General features: G+C 35.2%; 2 protein-coding genes across 6 annotated transcripts in view; one reads left to right on the top strand and one right to left on the bottom strand.

The window, feature by feature from the left end:
* LOC127834966 (ankyrin-1-like) overlaps positions 1-25,354 on the top strand; it is a 43,080-nt gene that overhangs the window by 15,771 nt on the left and 1,955 nt on the right. Inside the window, exons 1-4 of one of the 2 annotated variants that reach the window (XM_052361126.1) lie at positions 13,044-13,165; positions 18,757-18,946; positions 19,879-20,079; positions 25,170-25,352. In XM_052361126.1, coding sequence (XP_052217086.1) covers positions 18,779-18,946; positions 19,879-20,079; positions 25,170-25,352 — 552 coding nt within the window. In that variant the 5' untranslated portion in view covers positions 13,044-13,165; positions 18,757-18,778. Of the gene's footprint in view, positions 1-13,043; positions 13,166-18,756; positions 18,947-19,878; positions 20,080-25,169; positions 25,353-25,354 lie in introns of those variants that run through there. The other variant, XM_052361125.1, reaches the window with a different exon arrangement.
* LOC127834976 (uncharacterized) lies at positions 614-12,244 on the bottom strand. 4 transcript variants are annotated; one of them, XM_052361144.1, is made up of 8 exons: positions 12,084-12,244; positions 11,103-11,258; positions 9,850-10,001; positions 5,933-5,966; positions 4,904-5,041; positions 3,807-3,891; positions 1,941-2,122; positions 614-1,085 (listed from the first exon to the last, which is right to left on the bottom strand). In XM_052361144.1, exons 3-8 carry the CDS (start codon positions 9,918-9,920, stop codon positions 888-890), a joined length of 708 nt encoding a protein of 235 aa, XP_052217104.1. In that variant the 5' UTR covers positions 9,921-10,001; positions 11,103-11,258; positions 12,084-12,244; the 3' UTR covers positions 614-887. The 4 variants fall into 4 exon arrangements, with proteins under 4 accessions (XP_052217104.1, XP_052217103.1, XP_052217101.1 ...); XM_052361143.1 differs by having other exon boundaries at positions 9,850-9,976; XM_052361141.1 differs by having other exon boundaries at positions 11,129-11,258.

The following is a 25,354-nucleotide window of genomic DNA, read 5'->3' as shown; positions in this document are numbered from 1 at the left end:
GGAGCCTACCCTATTGTGAACCAAAATCTTTTTGTGTATTTCATCCTAGTAGTTACCTCGACATAGAACAGACACATTGGTTACTTTTATGAAACAATTCTTATAAAACTTGGTATACAAATTGCGACATTGTTGCCCATTTGTCCGTCAGTCCATGTCCGAATAGTAGCTAAAATTGAGAAAACTCAGTAAGATTTCATGAAACTTAATATTCACATAATTTTTAAATACACAAAATAATACATTGACCATTTTAATTTTGTGATAAAACTTTACAAATGAACTCAGAAGAGCAATGTGATATTTATTTTGTCCCTACCGTTTTCACATGAAGGGATTTACGGTTGACCCACTGTCCATCGGTCTGTCAGTCAAATAAACCTGGATCTGGTTACAATGTTTTCCTAAGATTTCACCAGGTTACCTACTTTTTGGACACACTCAACCCAGGCTTACTCAACCAAGATGAGCATGTCGATCAGGTTTCATCAACATCGAGTCGAAAAAAGCCTGGTTTCTTCCATCACCTGATGATCCTCTAACACAGCAAGTCAATCCTCGAATGTCCGAAATATGTTCTGGTTCTTATAGTGGCAGACAAAAACAAGACCTATGATTTTAAGTAAATTTGTTATGTTCATATATACATTAATTATTCCAACTATTTTTTTAGCTCGTATATGTTGTTATACAATTGTATTAAACATGGCCATTTAAGTCTTTCATAAGATTCTAACTAAACAAATGAGTTTTAATTTCTTTTAAAACTCTTGATGCAAGCAAACGATGAACGGCAGTATTGGGGGAAAAAAACTGGCAGACAATATGTATTTGACCATCAAAACTAGAGAAGACTGAGATAAAGATATGCAGAAAATGAAGCAACATCAGTTCATACACAGTGCTAAACTCACATCATAGAGATGTTTAAGTTCATGGATTTCAAGACTATTAAAGCTCAGGACTTTGGTACAGTCTCCCCATCTACAGCATTTCTCTTGAACCACATGAGAGATGATATGTGCATCTTGCTGTCCTATGGAGTGGAAGTCTTCCTTGCAGGATATCCATTTGCACGAATACTCCTATAACAAGCAACTTTGTAAACTGCAGATTGGAAGCCAAAGTCAATTAACTTACAGTGTCCACATTTTTAACTTTAGTTATAATCATTGACTAAGTTTTTCACAAATGTTATTTTTGATTGAAATGTTAATGAAAAGGCAAAAAAAAGAGATTTACTGTGAAATAAGTCAATGGAGATAAGCCTACTAATAGCTCTTGGTGTGTATTGTGGATTTCACCATGATTTGTTTAACTCTATTTTTGTTTTATTTATCTATATATTGATATTTTCTATGAGTTCTTTACGCAGATACACATCTAATCAGAGCCTCTGTTAATGTAATAAAAGTATGTTACTGTTCTGTTCTTCTGTTAATAACTAATCTAAAAAGAAAGAAAACAAGTAAATTTGCACTATTGTATGAATATGGCATACACTTATTTTTCCATGTTGAAATCTTATTAAATTCATGATATGAAGCCCTAAAATGTTTGTAACAAACAGATGGATGGACTGACAGACTGACCGATGGAAAACGCCAACACTATATCTCTCTGGCTTTGGAAAGGATAATGATTCAACAGAAAGTAGAAATCATCAATAAAAACTTGATGCATCTAAGTTAACTTAGCAATTAGTGAGTTCAATATGTCCTTTAACTGAACAAAAAACAGATGTTTCAAAAACTTAACATGATTTGTCATTTGTTGCAAATATTAAGAAGCACTTACAGGTCCTGGGTTTCAATCACCAACATATGATAAAATAGTTCTCAGTAAGAAAAGGCACAAACATGCAAGAAAAAAATCACTTTAATGTTAAAATAAATATATATAGTTATTCAATAAACGATGTATATTTTGTCATAAAGTACCGGTCCTGGATTGTTCTCAACATCATTTAAGAGCATCAACATCCGCTGGGACAGGTTAACGTGTTGTTGAATACACAGCTGCATCATGATGTAATGAAGACCACCTTGTCCACACATACGACCCAGAATCATCAGCCCAAACATCTTGATCCACATGGTGGGTGGGAAATGTTTGTATGTTCCTAAAGAACAAAACATGTTAATGATTTATCATTTCAAGTATAAAAGGCAAGCCTTAAAATTCTTAGAAAGCTTTAACATCTGAAGGTTAATATCACCCTGGCTGTGCAGATCTTGGTAATATACCCATTTAAAAAACATTCCTTAAAGCCACACACCTTGAAATGAAATATCTGGCATAGTAAATTTGGATATAAATAAGAAACATATTTTATCTTTGCCAATTAGAATATATCTGGTGGTTGCAAGGTAGAAATCCGTCTTTCTTGTGCTTTAAAACTTAAAAATAATTGTGTTTCTCGAATTGAACATGTACGTATACAAATCATACATTCAGTTTTAAAATATAAAAAAATAAATTACTTGCTAACTAGGCTATAGATTTAATGACAATTTTGCACACTTTCAAATTGCATCTATATGTACTGAGTAACATGTATTTCATTTCAAGGTGTGTGGCTTTAATGTAATAAACAAGAGTGCTAAACTGTCACAAGATACACCCGTTTGAAGGTTTTGGACACCATGCTAAACGCTGGAAATGCACTAAGTGACCTAGTTTTCGACCCGGCATGACCTATATCTGAACTTGACTTAGATATCATTAAGACACAACTTCTGCCCAAATTTGGTGAAGATCGGATGAAAACTCTTTCAATTAAAGAGCTTACACCATGCTAAATCCTTGAAATGCACCCTGTGAACTAGTTTTTGACCCAGCATGACCCATATTTGAACTTGAACTAGATATTGTCTAGATACAACTTCTGACCACATTTGTTGAAGATCAGATGAAAACTACTTCAATAAGAGAGTGGACACCGTGCTAAATGCTTGAAATGCACTAAGTAACCTCGTGACCTAGTTTTTGACCTGGCGTGACCCATATTTGAACTTGACCTAGATAACATTTTGACACAATTTCTGACCAAATTTGGTGAAGATCGGATGATAACTACTTCAATTTGAGAGCGGACACCATGCTTAATCCTTGAAATGTACTAAGTGAACCCCTGACCTTGTTTTTGACCCGGCATGACCCATAATTGAACTTGACTTAGATATTGTCTAGATAAAACTTCTGACCAAAGTTTGTGAAGATTGGATGAAAACTACTTCACTTAGAGAGCAGACACCATGCGAAATGCATGAAATGCTCTAAGTGACCTCGCGACCTAGTTTTTGACCCGGCATAACCCATATTTGAACTTGACCTATATATCATTTACACACAACTTATGACCAAATTTGGTAAAGATCAGATGAAAACTACTCCAATTAGAGAGCCACCAATGCTAAATCCTTCTAATGCACTAAGTGACCCCGTGACCTAGTTTTTGACCTGGCATGACCCATATTCAAACTTGACCTAGATATTGTCTAGATACAACTTCTGACCAAGTTTGGTGAAGATCAGATGAAAACTATTTGAATTAGAGAGTGGACACTGTTATGGACGCCGCCGCCCGCCAAGGGTGAAACTATAATACGTCCCGTTTTTTCAAAACCGGCGTATAAAAATAAGTAATATCCCTCACAGGGTTCAGGTCACACAATTAACTTATAGACAATAGGCAATACTTAATTCATTCACTTCAAACTGTTTCTCTTGACAGATAACAAATGTTCAATCAAATTTTCATTCAAGATCATTTGGTTACAAATTTGAAATATACTAAAATTTGCCTTCATAATGGAAACTTCTATTTTCCAAGCATGCCTTCCACTTCCTTGAGCCGACTTCGTTGAGTTCATGATTAGCAGATGCAATCTGTAAGATTTACTTATAACTAACTCTAAAATAAGTGATTGTTACCCAAAAAATAAAAAAATATAAATTCTTTTGTCTAATTACACACTTTCACATACATAAATGTGACACACGCATAAAGGCCCATAACCATCCAATCAAAATATTCAGAAATAGAGGTGCTCATTATACTAACAGTAATGACTAAGTTTGTATACATGTATGTTTTTTCAACTATGTTTTGCAAAATATTCTCATGCAAACCAGGGTTTCCAATTTAATAAGCCACATGTACATTGCATGTAACAGGGGTAAGACAATGCTAACAAGAAATGTGGTTGTCAGAAACACAATGCACCCTAATGCGCCACTTTGATTATTTTTTTTACCTTTGACCTTTAAGGATGACCTTGATCTTTCACCACTCAAAATGTGCAGCTCCATGAGATACACATGCATGCCAAATATCAAGTTGCTACGTTCAATATTGCAAAAGTTATGAAGAAGGTTAAAGTTTTGGTTAAAGTTTTTGAATTATTTTTTTTGACCTTTGACCTTGAAGGATGACCTTGACTTTGACCTTTCACCACTCAAAATGTGCAGCTCCATGAGATACACATGCATGCCAAAAAATCAAGTTGCTATGTTCAATATTGCAAAAGTTAATATGAAGGTTAAAGTTTTGGGACACACACACACACACACACAAATGGACACATACAATGACAGAAACAATATACCCCCGATCTTTCGATCCGGGGGCATAAAAATAATCCTGGTTGTGTTTTTCAAGCAATCTAGCTATAACAAACAGGTTTAATAAAATAGAAAGATTAACTAAAATGAACATACCAGTTATATAGGGCTATAACTATCATATTGAGTATGTCAACACAAAATCGTGTAATTAGTTGCTAAAAGATACAGAAAGCTTTATATGGGAAAGTGCATGTGTTGACCTCCTTTTTTTGTTACTTTATTTGTACATAAAATGCTTGTCAAGCATACACAAGTTAGTGATTTAAAGTCATACCATTGGTGAGCCTATCAGCTTAATTTTACTCTCTTTTCCAGTCTCTGGTTGCTTGATTTCGCGACTGCAGAAGTGGCTCAGCAAAGCGTCTTCGTTGGAGCAAACAACCCTGCATTCTGGACACCGATTGTGCGCCTCCTTTAAATATAAAACTTTGTGAAACATAAAAATATATTAAACATTTATTTTTCATCATTTTAACCAATAAATACCTACTAAACAAGAACTTTGACATTAACTTAGATAAGAAAACATATATATTATTTTCAATTAAATTGTTAAACAAGAGCTGTCTCCGTAGGATGACGTATGCCCCCAATAAATGCTTTGATAGAAATTATGAGCATTTTTCGAACCCTAAACGCGGACCCTAAGGTCAAGGTCATGGGGTAAAAATTTGTGTGGGTATGGAAAGGCCTTGTCCATATACACATGCATATCAAATATGAATGTTACATCTGAAGCGACAAAAGAAGTTATGAGCATTTTTCGAAACCTAAACACAAAGTGTGACGGACAGACAGACATCAGACAAACAGACAGAAGGACAGTTCGATCACTATATGCCCTCCTTCGGCGGCATAAAAAAAGTTAATCCAGAAATGCAAAATAAGTCCCAAACTAGAGAGCGGACACCATACTTAATCCTTAAAATGCACGTAATGTAAGCAAGTTAGTTCAAATAACAATGTACACAATTTCAATACTTTCTTAAAGTTAGTTCAAATAACAATGAGCACAATTTCAATATTTTCTTATCACTTAATCAATAATTATTATTTAAAAAAAACCATCCTGACAGTCCCCTCACATTTATGTGACTGAACTATCAGTCAAAAAAACGTTTGTTAGCTAACAGGGAGATATCTGTTATGGGAGAAGGTTCAAAATATTTTTGCCATTTCTTATATCACACTGCAATTGTCAGTGCTACTGGCTCTGGGCATTTTCTATTTTTATCAAACCACTAAATTCAATGTATTTTATTCAGAAAACTTTGCAAAAGACAACCTCAGTGTCTGGACTGACCTGATGCACCAAATCGCACAAGTCAGCTACATCTCTGAAATTATTTCAATACAATCATTTTCATTAATAAAAATAGATAACAAGAGCTGTCAGAGGACAGCGCCCTCGACTATTCGAGTGCTTGACAGTATAACGTAAGCCATCATGGGGAAATTGTTCATATTCAATAATTTATTAGATGATCTTTCAAAAATAAAAAAAGGAAAAAAAAAAAAAATTTGAGGAGGGGGTAGGGGGGTTGAGAGGGGGGTATAACATGGGGTGTGGTCATTTATTAGACGATCTGACGATCTTTCAAAAATAAAAAAAGGAAAACAAAAAATTTGGGGTGGGGGGGGTGGGGCAGGGATTCTGGGTTGGGGCGTGGGGTATTGCAGTGCTGCAGCTAGGATTTAAAAAGGGCAGGGGGATTTTTTGTCAAAAGGGCACTTTGGACGCGCAGTATTTTGTCAAAAGGGCACTTTCGAGCGCGCGGGCGTTTCTAGAATGCTTCCTCATGCATGTTAATTTATGTGTTATCAATAATTGTAAGAATAAATTATTCCCATTGTCATTAAACAATTCAAATTTAATTACTACAATGAGGAATAAATTAATTACAATGTATTTTAATAAGAGATTTATTAATCATCATATGTAAAAAAAAAATATAAAAAAAAATAAAAAATTTAAGGGCAGGGGGGGCCCTAGGAAGGTCAGGGCGGAGGTTCGGGAGGGCAGGGCGGGGCGCCCTTCGATTTAGGCCTAGCTGGAGCACTGGTATTGCACGGGTGGAATCCATTGTGGTATTCAGGTAAGTGTTGTTTTGTCAAAGTATTAATAAAATCTTATCATAAATAAAGAAGTTATGTGAATTTAAGCAAAATGTCCAATTCTCAAAGTAAAAAAGGGGCCATAATTCTATCAAAATGCTTGATTCAGTGGTCTAATCTTGTTTATAGGTTGGGGTCATGTTGGTAAACAAGTATGCAAAATATAATAGCAATATGTCAAAGGACATAGGAAATATTTGGGGTAGTACGCAAACTTTAACATAGATTTATCAATGATATGCATATTCTGAGTATAAAAGGGGCCGTAATTCTATCAAAATGCTTGATTAAGTGGTCTCCTCTTGTTTGTAGGTTAAAGGTCATGTTGGTAAACAAGTATGCAATATAACAAAGCAATATGTTAAAGGACATAGGAAATATTTGGGGTAGTACGCACAATTTAACATAGATTTATCAATAATATGCATATTCTAAGTATAAAAGGGGCAATAATTCTGTCAAAATGCTTGATACAGTGGTCTGCTCTTGTTTATAGGTTGGGATCATGTTGGTAAACAAGTATGCAAAATATGAAAGCAATATGTCAATGGACATTGAAAATATTTGAAGTAGTACGCAAACTTTATCATTTGCACGCTCACGGAAACGCCAACGCCGGGGTGAGTAGGATAGCTCCACTATATATATTTCATATATAATAGTCCAGCTAAAATACAGTCAACAATTAAAGAGTTGTTGTCACTGGGAATGTGATCTTGCATATATACACTTCATGTTGATAACATATTATTTTCAATTAAATTGTTAAACAAGATCTGTCTCCATAGGATGACGTATGCCCCCAATAAATGCTTTGATAGAAATTATGAGCATTTTTCGAAATCTGAATGCATTTTTTGAACCCTAAACACGGACCCTAAGGTCAAGGTCATGGGGTAAAAATTTGTGTGCGTATGGAAAGGCCTTGTCCATGTACACATGCATATCAAATATGAATGTTACATCTGAAGCGACAAAAGAAGTTATGAGCATTTTTCGAAACCTAAACACAAAGTGTGACGGACGGACAGACAGACATCAGATAAACAGACGGAAGGACAGTGCGATCACTATATGCCCTCCTTCGGCGGCATAAAAAACGTTAATTTAGAAATGCAAAATAAGTCCCAAACTAGAGAGCGGACACCATACTTAATCCTTGAAATGCACTAAGTGACCCTGTGACCTAGTTTTTGACCCGGCATGACCCATATTCGAACATGACCTAGATGTTGTCTTGATACAACTTCTGACCAATTTTGGTAAAGATCAGATGAAAACTACTTCAATTAGAGAGCAGACACCATGCTTAAACCTTAAAATGCACTAAGTGACCCCATGGTCTAGTTTTTGACCCGGCATGGCCCATATTCGAGCTTGACCTAGATATTGCCTAGATACAACTTCTGACCAAGTTTGGTAAAGATCAGATGAAAACTATTTGAATTAGAGAGCGGACAAGAAAAGTGTGACAGACAGACAGACAGTGCGAAAACTATATACCCTCTTTTCTTCGAAAGGGGGCATAAAAAATGTGGAGTAAAATATATACAAATGTGTTCTTTTTCTTTGCAGACTGACTTACCTATCAAAATAGTTACATAAACAAATATGTATAATTATATTGTTAATATTATGCGCATAAATAAAACATTTGCTATTTCATGTAAAATTAATTGTAGACAGCAAATAATGAAACAAGAAACCGTTTGAGACGGGTGATGCTCCACAAAGGTTTTTTTGTCACAATATTGCACTATATATTCAGATAAAAGGAAACGTCTTGAGGGGCATAACTTTGGACAAAATAATACAATGGATGGTTTAGTAACTTAAAAATTTCAAAGGGCCATAACTCTGTAAATAAATCATCTAACCAGAACCCACTAATAACATGCGCATCTCCTCAAGGTAGTTAAGCTTCCCATAAAGCTTCATTGTATTCCAGTCAGTAGTTGGGGAGAAATAGCCCGGACAAGAATTGCACTATAAGTACAGTTATTAGAAAATTTCAAAGGGCCATAACTCTATGAAAAATCATCCGACCATAACCGGCTTATAATATGCACATCTCCTGTTGGTAGTGAAGCTTCCCATAAAATTTCATTGAATTCATGTAATAAGTTGCTGAGAAATAGCTCGGACAAGAATTGCACTATATGTACAATGGAAAATTTCAAATGGCCATAACTCTGTGGAAAATCATCCGACGAGAACCGGCTGATAATATGCACATCTCCTGTTGGTAGTGAAGCTTCCCATAAAGTTTCATTGAATTCCCGTCATTAGTTGCTGAGAAATTGCTCGGACAAGAATTGCTCTATATGTACAATGGAAAATTTCAAAGGGCCATAACTCTGTGAAAAAATCATCCGACCAGAACCCGCTGATAATATGCACATCTCCTCTTGGTAGTGATGCTTCCCATAAAGTTTTATTGAATTCCAGTCATTAGTTGCTGAGAAATAGCCCGGACAAGAATTGCACTATATACACAGTAAATGGAAAATTTCAAAGGGCCATAACTCTGTAAAAAATCATCCGACCAGAACCCGCTGATAATATGCACATCTCCTCTTGGTAGTAAATCTTCCCATAAAGTTTCATTGAATTCCGGTCATTAATTGCTGAGAAATAGTCCTGACAAGAATTGCACTATATGTACAGTTAATAAAAAATTTAAAAGGGCCATAACTCTGTGACAAATCATCCGACCAAAACCCGCTGATAATATGCACATTTCCTCTTAATAGTGAAGCTTCCCATTAAGTTTCACTGAATTCCGGCCTTTAGTTGCTGAGAAATAGCCCGGACAAAAATTGTTCACGGACGGACAGACGGACTGACGAAGCGGCGACTATATGCTCCCCCCCAAATTTTTTGGGGGAGCATAAAATGTCAAATTAACATGGATAATAGAAAATATTGTGAAATACTTTATTTATAAATTAGAAACTAGATAACACTTCTAAAATGATTGCAAGTTTCCATGACTCATTGAGGAATAAACCATGTAAAATGTTAGTTTTGCAAATTTATATAGTTATGGGAAACAACTACATTAAATTTAAATATCAAAGCTTTTTTTTATAATTGTATATGTACCGGTAAAACACCGCTTCATTCGTAAGAATGTCATTTGAGCCTAGATGAAGATACAGCTGTTGAACATCCATCTTCCGCAAGTCTCTCAACAATGCATGGCGAAAACGATCACAAGAAAATTTGGCACCTTTGAAAACAGAGTTGGCGAATGTCTGTGTAAATAAATCACAAATATACATGAATGAATACACAGGGAAAATTCATGCTTTGCCTCAAGATTAAAATGAAAAGTTTGCAATTACAATTCCCTACAATCTGTAAAATATTCCACACGCTTAAATAAAATATATAACCATGCAAATTAGTTAGAAAACGCAATGATGCCAATCATTGCACATCAGCATAATAAGTTTAACTTTATATTGATGACAAATACTGTTATCATACGAAGCTTAGGACTTGACATTTGAACTGTTTAAGTATAAAGAAATGAAATAATTACATCATTTATAGAAACTATGAGTATCACGTTTAAATGGTGGCATTTCGTGTTTTCTCAAAAATGTTTACAAAAACAGTAAACATTTAAACGACTGTTGATATCAACATAATCCATTTTAGTTCATTACGTTACAATGTTGCAAAACTTATTAAAAGCTGTTAAAAAAAGACCGGTATACATTTGTATCATGTGTGCCAGATGGCCCTTATTCACAACAGCGTAAACATAACAAAACACCATGTACGACCTAGACGGCTTGAATATTTGACACACGTCGGCACAAAGTGCTCGGGAAAAATTTCCAGCTATTTGTTGCATGATCATTCCCCGAATTGTCTTGAACATTTGACGCGCGTCAGCACAACGTGCATGAGAAAATTTTTTCCGACATTTATTCATCCGCATTCATTTTTAATTTAATAAACAGATACTCGTTTTTATGTACATCTTGTTAGGTAGAAAACAATAAAAATTTTACACAGATGTAGTCTTATTGAAGAAATGTGGGCTCAATATTTATTTGTCTTTGTTATAAAATACTACGGCATGTAAGTAGAAAATGTGTACCCAATGACTCAACAACGGCAAGAACAGTTGGTTTTAATATGACGTCATTGCCCAAATGGGTTATGATCTGAATATAACTTCTGGAAATAATCATTACTTTCAGTTTGGAAATGCGATGTCAATGACGCTTTTATAACTGACATATGGATACCGTTTAAACGGTAACCTTTTGTTTATTTCATTAATCATTTCGTTTTAACGTTTAGAAAAATGTGTACATGTGATACCATTAATAGAAACAAACCTGAAACTGTAATTACTGTTCTATACCATTGTCATTACATATTCTCATCAGAGATTGGCAGGCATTTGACAGCTATATCATCAGGAAGAATATCCTTAATCCGATGAGCATTGGAGTCCCCAGCAATACGGTTCACTTTTCTCCTGTCTTGGGCACCTGAAAAAATAAAAGGAAAATGCTTCCTGACACAACACTGCATCCTGTTCAAAAGAGCCTGCGTAATAAATCTACTAATTATAAAAAGACAAGTCTTAACAACCCAAATACTACCTTAACAATACTATTGCAACAAGACTAATAAGGACGACTAAACTTGTCTTATGTGTATCTAACTACACAAAAAGAATATAAACAAAACAGATCAATCACGCTTTAATAAAAATAAAGGTCACACAAGTTAAAAAGCACTAGTTTTCAATAATCAATAAGTGTCAAAATTGCAATACACTGGTCAGTGTTCAGTGCAAATATCACTATGAACATGTCAAAAGTGTCAATTATTGCACTAGTGTGTAACACACTGAATGTGTCCAAATGCGCGAAACACCTGTTTTTTAATAATTAGTATTAAAGTGTCACTCAAAATTGCAATCCACTGGTAAGTGTTCATTCAATGCAAATATCATTATCACACAGTCACTATAAACACATCAAAAGCGTCAATTATTGCACTAGTGTAAAACACACTGTAAGTGTCCAAATGCGCGAAGCACGTGTTTTTAATAGATCACAAAATGGGTAATAAAACGCACAGTTGAACTTAAGATGAAAAGTAAACACAAATCCTTCGTTCACTCACACCGAGTTACTAGGACTTGGTCGCGAAAATGAATGCCACTTTGAATTATACACTTTACAACGTCGAAATACACCAAATCACAATTAAAAGATAGCTATTGCAAGTTCAAAAACAAAACTGAAATATATAAGCGCCGAAAGGACTTCTTGATCTCAAAACAATGTCACAAACGTATACAATACCGGATCTCAACCGTTTGAAAGCTCGTGTGCAATCAAAAGGGGAGATTATTCCAACGATGTTTTTTTCTTGTTTCTCCATTCGGTACCCCTCGCACGTTATTTGATTACGCTTTCTTCATATATGGTCATATTACACTCATTCGTAACGTTTATTTATAGATGTTTGTGTTGTGACATATATGGTTATGATTACCATATAAGGTAAAGACGGCCAGGGACCAGAGTCGCTCTGCTAAGTTTGAAACAATGAGTTGCGTCTAAGATTATGCAACAGCGAACAACTTCGGTGCCTTAAGCGCTTTGATTTTAGCATGCATATATTACTGTGCTTGTTTGTTAGAAGTACAGATTTTTCTTATTACTTTACTCATCTAAATACATGTACATGCATTGGCATGTGTCTAAGATGCGCGTGTTTGAATACACGTCTATCAGTGTTCCAGGTAAGCCTGTAAACACTTACCGACCTTGTGCAAATTATTTAGATCAAGTAAATATGGAAGCGCATTCTGTGCTCCATTCCATATTGTAAACGTAAAGCAATTTGCTAGATAAGTTTATTGCGTAATATATTCTACATTAATAAGGATCTATTATTTGCAATTGTTTTTGTGTTTTTTTTAGTTTTGGAATTTGAAATTAAGCCTCGTTCTGAAAAAAATGTGCGTAATGCATGTGCGTAAAGTGTCGTCCCAGATTAGCCTGTGCAGTCGCACAGGCTAATCAGGGACGACACTTTCCGTGTTAACAAGATTTTCGGTAAGAAGGGACTTCCTTTTATCGAAAAATACCATAAAAGCGGAAAGTGTTGTCCCTGATAAGCCTGTGCGTAATGAACAGCCTAATCTGGGACGACGCTTTACGCACATACATTATGCCCAGTTTTCTCAGAACGCGTCTCAATTATGCATATGTTGATGCTGGTGTTGCAGACAAGCTGCGCGTTTTTGTTTATCTGTATTGATAGAGAAGCCACAATCGAGCGTCCGTAGATAACATGTGTATTGTTTACAATTCATCTGGGTAGGCATTTCGGAACATAGTGATGTGGTTTGTGTACTTCCGTGAAACAGTTATACAAGGTAAGCGTTAGTTATATACCATTCATATTATGACTGTTTGTTTTCTGTATGAGTTTGTTTACAGCAATGTGCATGCTAAATATTTACAAGCTAAAGGAATTTTCGCCAACCGCTTTTATAGTACTAAATTTGCCAGTTCGCTGAAGCTATGGAAAGTCTACAGCGTCGTTACATATTTATGCCATGATATAATTCAATAATGTTCAACTTTGTGAAGGAATCATAGTATTAACATGTATATCAGTTCGTTGGTATAAAGCATTGACATGTGGTGTGTTTTGCAGATCAAATCAGTCAAATTAATCGAGTAAGACCTGAAAATGCGTCTAATCGGAAGATGCTGAACAATTAGGCCGCCATTGTTGTTTGACCGCGTGGCGTAAACTGTATTCGAGTGTTCCTTGACCACGTGATTGCAATCGTCAACACAACATTCGGTTTCTGTAATATATATTTTGTACATAAACGGAATGCTGAGCTCTGAAGGCATTGCTTGAATTTTGATGTTGAATGTATTATTCATGTCTAGGTGCAAAAGTACGGTTTTTCATAACATATTGACCAGCCAGGTTAAATACCATAGATTTCTGCTGTTTGTAGTTGAGGGTAGGTGGGGGTCTACGAAGAAATAGCACGAATCAATAGATTAAGTCACATTACTACGGAATCCGGATAGTGCCATCTTTAATCTCGCCCTTCTTTCATCAAGGGCGACACTAGACACACGAAGCGATACTTGATCTTTTTCTTGACAGTCGCGGCGATACTTGATCTTTTTTCCTGAACGTCTCGGCGACACACGATATTTTTAACTCGATATATCGACCTTGTGTAGGTAGCCCAAAAGTCGATATATAGAGTTAAAAATATCGTGCGTCGCTGCGACTGTCAAGAAACATATCGTGTGTCGCCGCGACTGTCAGGAAAAAGATCAAGTATCGCTTCGTGTGTCTAGTGTTGCCCTTGATGAAAGAAGGGCGAGATTATAGATGGAACTATCCGGAGTCCGTACATTACCGTCACGTAACGTGAGATTATCATTTTACAAATGATTTCGCATTGGGACAATAACCGCTACACTGCAGAACGAAACAGTTGTTTAGACAGTATTGTGTCAAAAGTATGTTAAGTATGTGTAAAACAAATACTCACTCCAATTATACCTCCTATTTTAGTGTATTTGTTAAATGCAATAAAATGTTTTGACTAACAAATATATAATATTTTTAAAACAATAAACGCATTATTTCGACTATTGTTAGTAAGTAAGTCATTATTTGTTTGGATGTAATATATGGACCGTGCTCTGTGAAAAGGGGGTTTATTAAATGTGCATAAAGTGTCGTCCCAGATTAGGCTGGGCGGATTGCACGGGCTAATCAGATACAACAATTTCCGCCCAAACTAGAGTTTTGCTAAGAAGAGACTTTATTTAAAACGAAAATATATCATACAGTCGGAAAGTGTCGTCCCTGATTAGCCTGTTCGGACTGCACATGCTAATCAGGGACGACACTTTGAGCACTATTAAATAAACCCCCTTTTCACAGAGCACTGCTCATATGCATTCTTGTTCGGCTAAGCTGTGTAAGCTAGGTTTTCAACGTTGTTATAGTTTCGATGTTTCCATGAAATATGGATAAAAAAACTCGTCGGCCAGATGAAATGAATGGAATTCTTGCATTTTTTTTTTAATATTGACGTGAACAAGTTGTGTGTATTTATTTATTTTTTTGCACTAGTATTAGTATTAGTCAAACTATAAATCCATTTAGGCCTAGCGTCTAGAAAAAAAGGCCTTGGCAAACAGCGTAGATACAGATGAGACGCCGCATGATGCGGCGTCTCATCTGTGTCTACGCTGTTTGCCTAAAGGAATTTCTGTAAGAAATATTCTGAATATAGAAATAAACATACTAGACATCCCTAATTTTGGAAACAAATTGATCCAATTTAGAAGGATTGGAGAGTCCACTAAGCATGAATGGGTTAAAATATGTACTTTTGGTCCTTCAAAAAGTCGGTTTGGACATAAGCCTGCGAATAACTTTGCCGTGATAAATTACATAGACATTTATATGTATGATCTAACTATATGTGGCACAGATGCAACGCAAAATACACACCACTCTGGAAGACAGTCGGAATAAATGGTACCAAAACATAGACGAAATAAGAGTTTAGTGCAATGGAGAATAATTTTCGTTTAAACCGGGTCTTGTAAATATAACATATATAAACTGTTGGGATATTCACCCATTATTCTTCTCATAATTATGTGTCTATAAGACATATTGTTACACGTTTTAGTGCCGCAAGATCGGTATCTATAAGGATAAGAATTTCTTGATTATATATGAATTTTATTAAATAAAACAACATCACGTTGAGTATGCGGATACTTTGATAACAGATGGCACTTCGATACCAGATAACAACAAAAGCCAGGCGCGAGAGGTAAGTTCGTCGGGGTTTTTTAAAGTTATATCATAAAGATAAGTTTTTTAAGACAATGCGAATGGCCGAGTTTATAAATGGTGTGTCCTTTTCTATTGCAAAGAAAACATCACGGAAGAATGGTAGATTTTCCCCCCAAAAAATAGAAAATTCGGTCGGAAAACAACATAAACTGGATGAACAGTAAACATTTCAACAAAATAAATCTACTTAAAAATATTAAAAGAAATGGTTTGATATTCCAGCATGTAGAGTAATCACTGTGCTTCAAATGCTGACGTTTTAATAATATTCATTGAAATATAAACAAAGATAGAGCATGTTTTAATAGGTGGTATTCATGAAGTTGCGGATACTTTGATCCCCGATATAGGGCACTTCGGATAACAGAGACTTTCAACAAATTGGGCAGTCTGATAACCGAGTTTTATCTTCTACCTGAAATGCATATATGTATATTATGGCCATTCTTACCAAACATTTTGAAATACGAATCAATTTGCATTGTCAAGCCCGACACATTGGGAATCTATGCATAACGTAATTACATACACATGTAAATATAACCAATGGCGTTGTTCGTTTTCAAAAATCTTATTACTATTAATTTATATTATTAATATTATAACTGCAAATGTTAAATAAGATTCAAATGCTTATTTCTGAAGTAATATATTTCAAGTAACGACCGAAAATAATTGTCTAAATAATAAACTTTTTTAAGTGGTAAATTGAGATTAAGAGAATTAAAAATACAACGGATCATGTGGATCAACACGACTGTGTTCAATTGAACTTATAGCAGGACTCTAGATAAGGGGAGCAAGGGGTCTTAAAGCGGCCAATACACCTCGATATATCTGACTGAAAAAGTGTCGAGTTTTCTGGAATCGAAGTGCCATTGACTTTGAGATGATCGGTAAAATAATCGTCCATGAAAGTTTGGCATCCGACTCTTAAAACATATTTATTTCTTCAAATACGTTATTCAACTAAAATTTAACATGTAAAATTAATGGACATATTGATATTTTATTACGATTAGTTGGCACGTTCTTGATTTATTTCCAAGTATTTTGTTGAATAACGTACTGATCATCATATTCATGACGATAATCGATAAAATGTTATCTTTTGTTTTATAATCCACTTTTTTTCACGACTTTTTGCTCCGCAATACGAAGTTCTATACCATTAATCGACCAAACAATGTTACGTGTCTGCAAATCAAATTAACAGAACATAAATGCAAAACAGCTGAAGAACACATCTCTGGGGTGTGGCTTTTGTTGTTTTCTGGTATCGAAGTGCCATCTGTTATCAAAGTATCCGGATACCCGGCGTGCACCATTAGATTTATGGTTTAATTTAAAACAAATCGGTATGGCTGCCTAAGCCATTTTTCGATATTTCTTATGAGGTAATCGAATGTTGGATAAATAACTCCTAAATATACCCGAATAAATAAGTTCCAACATTACATCGGCTAAAAACTAAGTAAAACTTAACACGTCTTTAAAATAAATCAAAAACTGATTTAAATCATGCCTGTCTCGTGAAATTACTCCTTTTTTACTAATTAATTTTCAAGCTTTACCGTTGAATGCTAGTTTCACATTTAATGAAGTTAGTGTTCGTTGAATAAAGTTATTTACATTTACATTATTATTTACATTTTTGACAGACAGACAGTTAGTCATATATCAACATATACTTATGTCAACGTTAAAATAATTGCATTTAGCTAAATGTTATCTTGATCGCGTAAGGTTTATCACAAACATAATAATACATTTTGAGTGATTTTAAACAAATAACAAAATATGCAACTGTTATAAAGAGTTTTGTTCGACTAATAAATGATTAGTCAATTGTTTGAATATATATAAAAATTCGACAAACACGTCTTTGCAAATTACAAAATATGCAACTACATTATTAAGGTTTTGCGCGACAAATATACACATGTATAAATGATGGATGTACTGAATTTAATTATTAAATTGTACATACAATTTGGAGGATGAAACCATGAACATAGTACAAGAGTAAAAATGTGCTATACAGCGTTTTGTTAGACAAACACGTACACTACAAAATCAATTGAATTAACATATTAGGTAGTACAAAATGTACAAGTTATTTACATTAATGTATCGTTTTCCACTCACCGCTTAATTAAAGCAAGTTTTAAAGGCCGTTCTTCCCGTGTTCAATAGGCCGTGTTGTATTATCCCATTTTCCTCTGGTAGAGAAATCAGTTCTTAAAAAGCAAATGAGCAGACTGCCGTTCGGGGTGTATGCGATTTGAAGTTTTGACGCTCGATTGTTTCTTCACAATATTAAATTGTAAAACATATGAACACACTCTGTACATTTTTATTTTATATTGTTTTATTTTATATATTTTTCGATCGCTGTTATAAATTGCGTCGTGTATAATTTTTCAAAAGAGATTATATATTTTGAGAACGAATGACCTCGCTCTGTAGCGTCAGTCTGTTCGCAAATGCAAATTAGGAAACATCATAAACTCGATATGAATCATTCACATACGAACGCGAAAAAATTTGTCATAAATATGTAACATAGTATTTACACGCGCGAGTTATTCTAACCATAATATTTAGTTAATAGAGACCCGCATGTTATTGCGTTTATAGTATTAGCTTGAATCATAACTTTTATGCTGAATGCATCGTTGTATTTATTTAAATTTGTATTTATTGTTTTGAGTAGTTTGTGCTGTTCTATAAGTATAAACCTCATCTGGTTTTATTTTTTTGTTTATCCTTCGTGTGTGCATTACAGATATTGCGGACGACGAATATCAATATAGCATCACGACGCATGTTAAAAACGAAAAATAGTTTGTCATGACTGATTGATTTTTTCTGTGTAACGTCAAAATCTTGATAGACTATCGAAATGAAATAAAAAGCACCAGTATTAACGTGGAAAAAATATTCCTTATTTTGCATGTTCTTATTTAGTGCAGCGTAGTAATATGCACTATTTATTCGGATTACCAGGCTAAGTGCAAACTTGGACACAATACACGTTTTCGATTCGTGGTTTTTATAGCCAATAGCAAATGGTCTTACCGTTTGAAAAAAATACGAATGTGCCTTCAGAGTGAGACACACTTTGCTCACAATGGACGCTGCGATGTACATGGCGGTTCAGAACAACGAGCCGACGACGTTACGTCAGTTGATAGACTCCGGCGCCGACGTCAACGAGTACTACCAGGACATGACGTTGATCAGCGCCAAGTCCATCCTGCACATGTGCTGTGAGAAGGGGAGATACGACTGTGTGAAGGTAATATTGTGTATTAACCTCCCTGTGGGAAATCAGGGCTCAATGCATGTGCGGAAAGTATCGCCCCAGATAAGCACGTGCCATCCACATAAGCCTATCAGGGAAGATGTTTTCCAGGTTTTTGGCATTTTTTGTTTAAACGAAGTCTTTCATAAACAAAAATTCAGTCTCGGCGTAGAGCGACACTTAACGGACATGTATTGAGCCCCGTTTTCTCATAGCGCGACTCATATTCAAAACATGCCATGTCATGTCCAAACGTGTTAATATCAAGTTAGAAGTATTAACGAACTAATCATATAATATATTTATGATTTTAAACAATGGCGTGAAAGTTTGAGAGGTTAACTTTCCACGAAGCATGAACTCAAATTAGAGCGATATAGAAAGACATTCCGGAAAATATTTATACTTATATTTCTTGGCATCTAAAGCTACTCTATCCCGTGTAAAGCCAGCTTCTCCGTCTATAGCAAGCGTGTGAATTTGATTTTGCAAATTCGGGTCTTAATGCATGTAAGTAAAATGTCGGCCCAGATAAGCGCGTGCAACCCACACAGGCTACTCAGGGGCGACACTTTCCACCTTAACTATATTTTCGTTTAAAGAGACTTGTTTTAAACAAAAACTACCATAAAGACGGAATGTCGTCCCAGATAAGCCTATGCGCACTACACAAGCTTATCTGTGACGACACTTTACATACATCCCTTAAGCCCCGTTTTCCCAAAGCAAGGCTCATTTTCATTTCCCAGATATACCCCGGCTCAGTGAAAAAACTTATTAAAAACTGCATGCTAGACACAGAGAAGCTCGGCACCATTGTGCGGTGCATTAAAAAACAACTCCAATAAGTACGTTGATGACGCTATTTAGAATCATGATGGTTTGACGTGTAAATACATGATCCGAAAACGCGGTACGTATTTCAGGTTCTGCTAGAGAGGGGAGCCAATCTGTACATCCGCGACACGTGGTACCAGACGCCCCTTATGTACTGTATGATCACCCAGTATGACGACATCGCGGCGCTGCTCCTGCAGCACGACCCGGGCATTGTGGACATTGGAGACAAGTACGGAAAGAGCGCCTTGCATATCGCCGTCGACGTGGGCTCCATAGACTGCCTCAAGGTAGGTTTAGATTATACAACGTGGAATCTATAGACTGTCTCAAGGTGGGTTTAGTGTCATGTAACAGCTTATAACATATCGTTTATTCTAATGAGTTTATTCTTATGACGGAAATTAATAAGGGGATATTTCAATAATATGTATAGGCAATGTTAAGATGAAGTTTGAGAATTTAATAATACACCTTGGGAGGTATTTGCAAAACTAAGACCTGATTTAAGATTTATTTAAAGTAAGAACGCAAATATGTTTACACTCAGGTGGGGTATAATTGGAATCAATAAAATGGAAAGTCAGACCTGATTTAAGATTAAATCCAAATAAGAACACAATGAGTCCAGAGTCAGCATATAGATACGAGATTGTAAGTAACACACATGGTCAACAAACAGCACAGATGAAAAGGTCACCTATTGTCTGGGGTACAAAAGTTATAGTACTGACGAACGTAACGGGATTACTCTAAACCAATATAAATTGATTAGATTTTAGTGCATTTGGCAAGCAAGTAAATACATGAATAGATTGTTCCTTCTAGAACGTTCTAATAAGTCAACCAATCCGTAATAAGCCCAGACCTTGATGACCAATGGAAATTACAAGTAGATTTTATGTAAATAATCCTGGGGATAAAATGCAGTGTTTTAGTTAATAAGAAAGGTCTGCGGTTAGAGATTTGTCACGTCTATTTGACGTGGTGGCCATGTCGGCCGCCGCGCTGTAAAATTGTACTTCATGAACATTAGAAGCGTTGTGTTAGAAATTATTAAACAGAAATAAATCTCGATGAAAACAGAAATGAACTTTGTTTGTTACTGTGTGTTCTCCACGAACAATGTGTAATTACGCGACACAGTACATTTTATGGTTGCCGTGACTTCAGGACGAACATTGAAAAACATTGGGAAACGGAGTACAAACAACACTATACGGAATCACAGGCCAACGGATCAAAAAAACAACGCGACTTGGAAAACGGTCAGTTTTTTCATAAATTATGGCAAACAGGGGTTTATTTAAAATGTTATCAAGTAAGAAATACAAAGTAAAAGGCGTTATGACAACGAAATTTTTAAGAATTGTTTTAAAGAATTTTACGTAGATAGGTGTTAAAGAAATGATAAATCATGTACGGAAAAATTATGCAAATATCAAAATCAATACAGTTTTTCATTGATCAGTATTTTTTCTAAAATATCGGTAAATTGAGAATAAAATAAATGAATAAGAAAGTATTTGAAATTGACATAATTATATGAGTTCTAGAAATACTGAAATTAGATGCGCACAAATAATTGAGGGTATTTAAAGAGTTTTCTATATTTTTTGTATTATTGGAATATATAATTATGTGCGGACACATTTTTGCATAAAATAAATACATTTGTAATTGATGGTATTTTTTAAATTTTTGATATTTTTGCAAGTTTTCATGAAATTTGAACGTATGAGGAAATTAGAATATTTGAAGAATGTTTCATTAATTTGACATTATAGGAATACAGATATATGAGGCATATACATTTTTATAATTAAGGAATTTTGAAGGCAGTTTAATATTTTGATATTATATTAAAGGAACTTATAAGGTAGGAATAAACATTAGAGAGTATCCGATTTTGACGTCATTTTATATAAGATATGAAATAGAAACCTGCACATAAATGGGAATTAAGAGACGTACACAAAATCAGTATACTTGACTATGGTTTCATGCATTCATAGAATAAAGAAATTAGGAGGGTAAACACATTTATAAGAGAAATAATGTTGAGTGCGAATATGAATAGGGCAGACACTTAAAAAAAATATTATGTAAATATGTATATACGAAATTTTGTTTATTGCAAATGTATGTAGGGTATCGGTAATATTGAAGGTCTTGAGTAATTTTAAGTAAGAATTTAATGTGTTCTGTCACGAAAACTGTGCAGTTAAAATATACTGATATATGCGCATTAAATTTCTGTTATTAAATAAACTCTATAAGGTACATAGAGGTTTATGAGAGCCTATCATTTGCGAAATGATGGAAGCCTACCATTTACTCATGGTGGAAGAATACTTATTGTATTAGATTTATAGGATTAGTTCATTAGGAGAACAAGACTTGAAATTTGAAGTATACCGATAAATGTTCTGGTGTAATGAATGCATATTGAAAAAAGTCTGCCCTTTTTCATCAAAAATTTCACAATTGTTTAGAGAGACGCGCGTATTTAAGAGCGCCCAGGTACATATGTCGATAGAAAGGGTCATTAAGTACATAATGATACACAGGAGATTAGTGATTTTAAGATACGAACGCGATATGTCTGTTTAAAGTGCAATACCCTAGGTAAATAAAGTAGCGCATACCTGTCACAAATTTACTGATAGCACGTACGTAAAATATCGAACTGTTATGTAATGTTTAAAGGAGTGTTTCGATAGTAATTGGTGTAATAAAGGTTGTATTTACTAAGGCGTTCTATTAAGTTGTCATGACGGTATTTAAGAGGAACTTAAGGGGATATTTATAAATGTTTGCCATGATTTTGAACAACTGATACTTGTATCACCACAACGCAGATGAAAGATCGAGATTTGAAGACAACGCCGAAGAAGAGCGACTTCGCGAGACAACGCCTTCCACAACGAATAGAAGAAACAAACAACATGATTAGGATGGAACATCACGGTGTTTACTCTCAAAGTGAATACCTGGTTCTATTGCTAAAAGAAGACCCAACGCCAGACGTTTTCGAAGGACAACAAGTGACGCAACACTGGACACAATACCTGTGACGTTAAACACTATAGGGAAGATGCAGCCGTTTAACTGTTTGACGTGCGTAGATAACGCATTTGGAATGATACTTCCGAGGCCTAAGACATCAAGGAGAACACTGCTATAGTTAATACCTCGTGAGCATTATGGCCAATAGAAGATCTTAATGTCCCGAGAGAAATGAAGACGCTGGGACCATCAACAAACGACAACGAAAACAACAACAACGATGAATACAACGGAAACGACGATCGACGACGCAAGTTAAACAGCGGAAAGCAGAGCTGAATCAACAAACGCATTCCAATTTTCACGGACGAACCTACAATCGGCTTATCTTCAAGACGGCGGCAATGACATTAAATAAACATCGTATTCGCCACGTGACGACTTCAACACTACATGGACGACACCAGACGTATTGAAGGCCAACGACCAACAGATGATGTACTCCGCTACATACCGATTTACATTTATATTGTGTAACAATAACTTATGTTATCTATTTCAGCAGAGACGCTTGTAAAATAAAAATAATAATAATAATAATATTTTTTTAATATCATAAATAATTTTTTTAATATCATAAAATATTAAAAAAATTAAAATAAGGGGAAAGTTGTGTCATGTAACAGCTTATAACATATCGTTTATTCTAATGAGTTTATTCTTATGACGGAAATTAATAAGGGGATATTTCAATAATATGTATAGGCAATGTTAAGATGAAGTTTGAGAATTTAATAATACACCTTGGGAGGTATTTGCAAAACTAAGACCTGATTTAAGATTTATTTAAAGTAAGAACGCAAATATGTTTACACTCAGGTGGGGTATAATTGGAATCAATAAAATGGAAAGTCAGACCTGATTTAAGATTAAATCCAAATAAGAACACAATGAGTCCAGAGTCAGCATATAGATACGAGATTGTAAGTAACACACATGGTCAACAAACAGCACAGATGAAAAGGTCACCTATTGTCTGGGGTACAAAAGTTATAGTACTGACGAACGTAACGGGATTACTCTAAACCAATATAAATTGATTAGATTTTAGTGCATTTGGCAAGCAAGTAAATACATGAATAGATTGTTCCTTCTAGAACGTTCTAATAAGTCAACCAATCCGTAATAAGCCCAGACCTTGATGACCAATGGAAATTACAAGTAGATTTTATGTAAATAATCCTGGGGATAAAATGCAGTGTTTTAGTTAATAAGAAAGGTCTGCGGTTAGAGATTTGTCACGTCTATTTGACGTGGTGGCCATGTCGGCCGCCGCGCTGTAAAATTGTACTTCATGAACATTAGAAGCGTTGTGTTAGAAATTATTAAACAGAAATAAATCTCGATGAAAACAGAAATGAACTTTGTTTGTTACTGTGTGTTCTCCACGAACAATGTGTAATTACGCGACATTAGATTATACAACGTGGGATCTATCGACTGTCTCAAGTTTGGTTCAGATACTGTAAAGTCATTTCATTACATGGACATTATTGTTTTTTTGTGGGTTTTTTCGTGGATAGCAATTTAACACAAACACATCCGAAAATGACCGGAAATCCCCGAATGTAACACAAACACAAACAAATCGGAAAATGACCGGTAATCACCGAATGTCGAATGTAACACAAACACATCGGAAACTGACCGGAAGTCCCCGAATGTAACACAAACACATCGGAAAATGACCGACGCAAATTCCTCTTCTTTTCTCCAATAAAAGAAATCCACGAACTGACGTATCCACCAAAAAGTAATTTATTTTAAATCCTCAAAATGTCAGGCCAAGCAATATAAATTATTTTACAGTAAATCAATCTTTGCCCCATAAGGATTTCAGTGGAAACGTTTAGAATAATGTATTAAACTGAAAAACAATCTGAGATTGTACAACAAACTGCCAAAAAATACAAATATACGGTGAAGTCAGGAATAATGTGTCCGCCTTGCGATCGGTTCGACTCTACTCAGATTAGAGAACTTTCCCAAAATCATTCTAAAGACACTAAGTACAAGTTCTTCCTATGAATCCGGCTCGAGAGTGTCTCTGTAAACCAAGTCGTAAAAATGAAGATAATAATTATATAAAGGTTTACACTTGAACAATATTATCCCTGTGTACATTTATTGATCTTATTTACTTATGTATGGTAAATTTCTCACAGCCGCATGGATGTTCACTTCCCTATTATTTTATCATAAGAACGAACATGGAAAGAAACATTAATATAAAAAATAAAACGATATTTAAAACGTTCATACACGATAAATACTAAACGTGTACATGTCATCCGCATCCCAATCCCGCCAGGTTCTGTTACGTTACGGCGCTGACGTCAACGTTCGTAACGATTACGGAGTGACGCCACTGATTCACGTCTGCGGCAACAAATCCCTGGAGGTTGACGTCATGCTTGAGATGGTACGTCTTCTAGTGGAATCAGGGGCCGACCCAAACCTGAAGTGCTATCGGGAGGCTCGAACAGCCCTGCAGGT

Source organism: Dreissena polymorpha, chromosome 6, assembly GCF_020536995.1.
Source record: "Dreissena polymorpha isolate Duluth1 chromosome 6, UMN_Dpol_1.0, whole genome shotgun sequence".
Taxonomy (NCBI): Eukaryota; Metazoa; Mollusca; class Bivalvia; order Myida; family Dreissenidae; genus Dreissena; species Dreissena polymorpha.
This window is presented reverse-complemented; position numbering and strand designations above follow the sequence as displayed.

Bases quoted from the DNA above. Each gene is read 5' to 3' on its own strand.
- LOC127834976 (XM_052361141.1), bottom strand. The intron at 5,967-9,849 runs GTACATATACAA...AAATAATTTCAG, and splicing joins AATGAAGCGGTGTTTTACCG to AGATGTAGCTGACTTGTGCG. The intron at 2,123-3,806 runs GCAAATTTTAGT...TTTGTTCTTTAG, and splicing joins TAGAAGTTTCCATTATGAAG to GAACATACAAACATTTCCCA.